At 34.8% G+C, this 5,058-nt stretch overlaps 1 protein-coding gene across 1 annotated transcript; it reads right to left on the bottom strand.

Moving 5' to 3' along the window:
• Window positions 1-2,377: 2,377 nt before the first annotated feature.
• On the bottom strand, window positions 2,378-3,325 carry LOC126498601 (olfactory receptor 5B12-like). The gene has a single exon (XM_050137391.1). The coding sequence runs from the start codon at window positions 3,320-3,322 to the stop codon at window positions 2,378-2,380; it is 945 nt and encodes a 314-aa protein (XP_049993348.1). The 5' UTR covers window positions 3,323-3,325.
• Between the last annotated feature and the right edge of the window lie 1,733 nt (window positions 3,326-5,058).

Genomic DNA, 5,058 nt, shown 5'->3' with positions numbered 1-5,058 from the left:
ATATATATATGGTAAATGTACAAAAGAAGGGGAAGTCATGAATTTGAGAGCAAGGTAGTTGCAAGAAAGGAGTTGTCAGAAAGAAGGGTAGAAATAATATAAAGACAGGACTCATGTATAACATTCACAAAGAAATAAAAATATAATTTACTCTTATTTGACAGAAAAGAACCAGATATTTTAAAAAAAGAAGTGTAGCACATGTTGTTAGGCTACCTCGGTCTCCCTCCTCCACTCTAGTTGCCACAGTCTGATGGCTGTTTTCCAGGGATAGCACATTTCCTTCATCCAGTTAAAATTCCTTTGGAACTCACCAGATTCTCGTCACAATTGCTTTCAGGGAAAGTTTAGCCAACATATGTGCTTCTGTTATCCCTTCCTGCTTTCATTCCAGTTACTCAAGCCATATCCAAGTCTCCAACATTTAGAAACATTTTATATCGTGTGTACCATCTGATGTGTCATCTTGACCCAAGATCATTTGCACTTTATTTAAATTTCAGGCCAACCTCTGTTTTTACATCTGTATGTAGATATAACTTTATAATTCCCTGGAACATTAATGGCTCATGCCATCCCAAGCCCTCAAGTTTATCCAGGTCACACAGTCTGAGGAAGTCTAGAATCTTTCAGATTAGACACACAACCAACAAAGGAAGTCTATATGCTCATAACTCATCATAAAAACAAAGGTAAAGTGTAAGACCAAAACTATCTATGTCTTCTAAAATCACCTGGTCATTTACAAATGTCTTCTACCAAGAATTACGTAGATGAATGCCAGGAAAAAGAAATTTTAAAAAAATATAACATTTGTGAAGGATTCAAAGCATTTAAATACAAAATAAATGAATAGACTAATGAACTCAGCAAAGAAACAGTAACTACCTCAGCAATCCCCCCAAAAGCATTAACATATGCCTGAATAAGATGACAAAGACAGCCTGGTGACTTGAAAGTTGATTTCATTAAATAGATAGAAATATTGCAGTGAAGTGAATATGATATGAAGGTAGAATTAAAAAACTCAGTAACTCACTGGAAACCTCAGAGTTGGGCATAAAATCCTGCCAGTCACCAAGAAGCTTTTAGCAATTAGCAATTACTGGGAGAATGTGACAGTTATTTCTAAAAGTGCAGCCATAGATAAGTTTACAACACTCCAGTGGTAGAAAAATATTCAAGATTATATTGAATACACAAATTATGTCTCAAAGTGAAGAAACCAAAGGACAGAAAATTAGATGGGTAGAGAAGAAAAAAATTGAATGAGCAAGGGTGATTATGATCACATCACATTATATGAAACAAGAAATCAATAAAACTTTAAAGAGTATTTGAGAATATGACTCTGGTATTTATTATCTATCTTTATCCATGTACTTCTCTATGTATGTATGTATGTATCTATCTATCCTGAACTTATCTGTCTATATTTTGCCATCATAGTAGCTTTATTTTAAGACTATCCTGTGATGTGTACATAGGCAGAGCCCTAGTGAAAGACCAAAGAAAGTATTTCATCCAAATCTATCCTGCAGAATCAATTAGTTTGGTAGAGGCTGTGGCTTACAAAAGTATGGGTGAGAAGTTGCCTACAGTAACATGGGTGTCTCTAGACAGATTCACTTTTTTTGTTGGTTTTTTTTTTTTTTTTTTTTTTTGAGACAGGGTTTCTCTGTGGCTTTGGAGCCTGTCCTGGAACTAGCTCTTTAGACCAGGCTGGTCTCGAACTCACAGAGATCCACCTGCTTCTGCCTCCAGAGTGCTGGGATTAAAGGCGCAGATTCATTTTTGAAAAGCCCACCTATCTTGGGTGACCACTCAGGAAGAAATCTGAATACCTATAACTCAATAAATAACTTACAAGAAGCTTGGTTTGGGAGTCTCTTCTTTCTAGTATGCCATTTTTCCTATTAGAGTTTTAAAGTTCTGAGTTTGTTAGTCTTGTATCTTTATAAGATCTGGAGGCAGGTAAGTTTCATTGACAGCATAAATCTTTTAAGATTTTGACACATATTAGTGTTTAATTTTGAGTTATATTTTAAGTTCTATAGTATCCTTCCACTCTCAAGGACAAGTGCTTCAATTCAGAGGAAATAGTTATAGGACAGCAACTCATATTTGAAATGTGGTGTAATTTGGAGTACTGCTGGATTAGAATCTTGATTTTTAAAATTGAGTTGCTTTATTCTAATAATGAAATATATAAAATGCATAGGAAAAATAAAAAGAATGAATAGAAAAGACTTCATTCATGAAATATCTACTCACCCATGAAATATCTATTAAGAGAAATTAAAGTAAAAATAATTATAATAAAATACTTACAAGCAATATGTTTTGAAGTTTTATATCATTTTCGTGTACTTTACACTTAGTAGACTAATTCTAGTGCAGACAATACTTTCACAGCAATTTTCTTGAATGCATTCTTGACCTCTTTGTTCCTCAGGCTGTAAACAAGAGGGTTTAGCATGGGGATGATCATTGTGTAGAACACAGATGCTACTTTGTCAGTGTCCATGGAGTGACTAGAGCTGGGCTGTAAGTACATGAAGATGATGGTACCATAGAAGATGGAAACAGTGGTGAGATGGGATGCGCAGGTAGAAATGGCCTTCTTCCGGCCCTCAACTGAACGCATTCTCACAATTGCAATAAAAATAAGTAGGTAAGAGTTCAAGACAACCAATATAGTTAAAGTAACATTGAATGCTGCCAACGTCATCAATACAATTTCATTGTTAGAAATATCAGAACAAGAAATAGCCAGCAATGGGGGAATGTCACAGAAAAAGTGGTTAATTACATTGGAATGACAGAAGGAGAGGTGGAAAGTGAGGGCAACATGGATGGAAGATTGCAAGAGTCCATTGATATAAGAGCCAACAATAAGCAGGGAACATTTTGTAGTTGTCATGGTGGTAGAGTAATGCAAGGGTTTACATACTGCTGCATGGCGGTCAAAAGCCATTGAAGCAATAAGGAAACCTTCAATAATTGCAAAGGCTATTAAGAAGAACATTTGGGCTGCACATGCATTGTAGGATATGACCTTGTGTTCTGTGAGAAACCCTTCTATTACCCTGGGAGTGATAGCTGAGGCATAAACACAGTCTACCAGTGAGAGGTTACTAAGAAATATGTACATGGGATTGTGGAGTCGGGAGTCCAGGAAAATCAACAGAATCATCCCAAGGTTCCCAAGTAGTGTGATCAAATAAATAAGGGTAAAGATGATAAATAAAAGGAATTGCAACTCTGGGGCATCTGTTAACCCCACAAAGATGAATTCAGTCACCTCTGAAATATTCTGCATCTGTGTTATCTGGAAATTTTAACAGGTTCCTAGAACGAAAGGAAGAAATAATTATTCTATATTGACCATACCATGAAATTTGCCATTGACCAATTACTCTAACTAAAATGTTAGCGTTATTTAATGTGAAGGAGTCTAAACAGGAAAGGGGGTAGAAATGCTCTGTTTAAGTCATTTATCTGGGAGTAGGACAAATGGAGACTGCCTCTTCTGCACTGTTAATTGGGTTTCTGATTATGAATATATGGCTTCTTACAGTTTTCTGTCATACAATAATAATTACTTTAGTAACCCACAAATAACCGATTTGGTATTTTCCACATCTAACAAAAACACTTTTCTAAAATATAGAAAGTTAGTTGGCAACAAGAGCAATGTAAGAATATACATTGTTACATGGTAGTAGCAAAACTTATCTGATGTATTTCCTGGCAATGATGCTTGCACCAAGTTCAGCTTACTAGCTGTATCTATGCAGTGTTTTTAGGTGCTGCTTCATGGATACTATGTTTTATCTTCAATTTGTCAGGGTCTTCCCTTGAATTCTCTTTGAACCACAGACCAGATGATAACTGCTTACTGTATGAGGCATACTATTCGTGAAGTTTAGATATGCAGCAATATACAGAAATTTAAGAGCATAGTTTCCCCCAAAATAGAAATAATTTTAATTACTTTCTTTTAATTTAATGCATTTAATTTTTCACAGAGACTGATATATTTTTAAATTTATTTATTTATTTATTTATTAAAGATTTCTGCCTCCTCCCTGCCACAGCCTCCCATTTCCCTCCCCCTCCCCCAATCAAGTCTCCCTCCCTTGTCAGCCCAAAGAGCAATTTATTATCATCACACAAGTCTGTTTTGTTTGTGTTTGATGGAGAATAGATTAAAAAGGAATAAAGAGTTACATTTGTTCTGTTTACAGAATCTGTGTCCTCAAACAAAAGTATTTCATGTTCTACATTTTATGATTTGGATCAAGTAATACCTGACCATGCAGCTATTATTATACATGAGTGTACTTCAACCTGAGAGCCACTTTTAACTTTGGAATCTCGGGGATACTCATTCTTCTACATTAATAACAACTTATATTCCTGGCAATAAAGGAGGTAATAATCTTATTCTTTTAAATTGCCATGGTGAAATTAATTCTTCTTACAAGGTTATATCTGCACTTATATTACAAAGAATGTAGATGTTCTTGCAAATTATAAAAGATACTAAAATTTTTAAATCATGTATTTCATACACATTATTTTCCATCCCCTTTCTCATATTTTTGTAGTTTTCTCAGAATGTTCATCTGAAAGTATTATTTTCTAACGCTTGATGTCCTCAAGAAAAGGGACCTAGTAATTGACATGTCAAATAGATTTTGAAAGTCCTACAGCTTTCTGAAATTAAAAAGAAGCTATAATCTGTGGAGTTCCTTTCCCATACATTATAAATATCAGAAAATTAGAACATGGTCTTCCTTTGGAGTGAAACTATCATCACAGGATCTAAAAGTCCTTAATGGCAGGAAGTCTGGTTTCTCTAGAACAGTGTAATAGTAAGAAGAGTTGTGATCCACCAGTGAAAAGACTGTTAGTAATATTTTGTCTATGACTCATCCTCTTCCCATTCTATACATTAAGTTGACTTTTTGTTTGCACTTATGAAATAAAAATGACTGGGTAATGTATCACCATTTAAAGATCTGAATGTGCACACATACACACACATGTATA

This window comes from Alexandromys fortis, unplaced genomic scaffold (assembly GCF_014885135.2).
Source record: "Alexandromys fortis isolate MF-2015 unplaced genomic scaffold, M_Fortis_MF-2015_v1.1 scaffold_3, whole genome shotgun sequence".
NCBI lineage: Eukaryota > Metazoa > Chordata > Mammalia > Rodentia > Cricetidae > Alexandromys > Alexandromys fortis.
Note: the sequence above shows the minus strand (reverse complement) of the source record. Positions and strands in the feature narration are given on the sequence as shown.

What these genes read in the sequence shown, in the direction of transcription:
- LOC126498601 (XM_050137391.1), bottom strand. Translation starts at nt 3,322, where the DNA reads ATGCAGAATATTTCAGAGGTGACTGAATTCATCTTTGTGGGGTTAACA.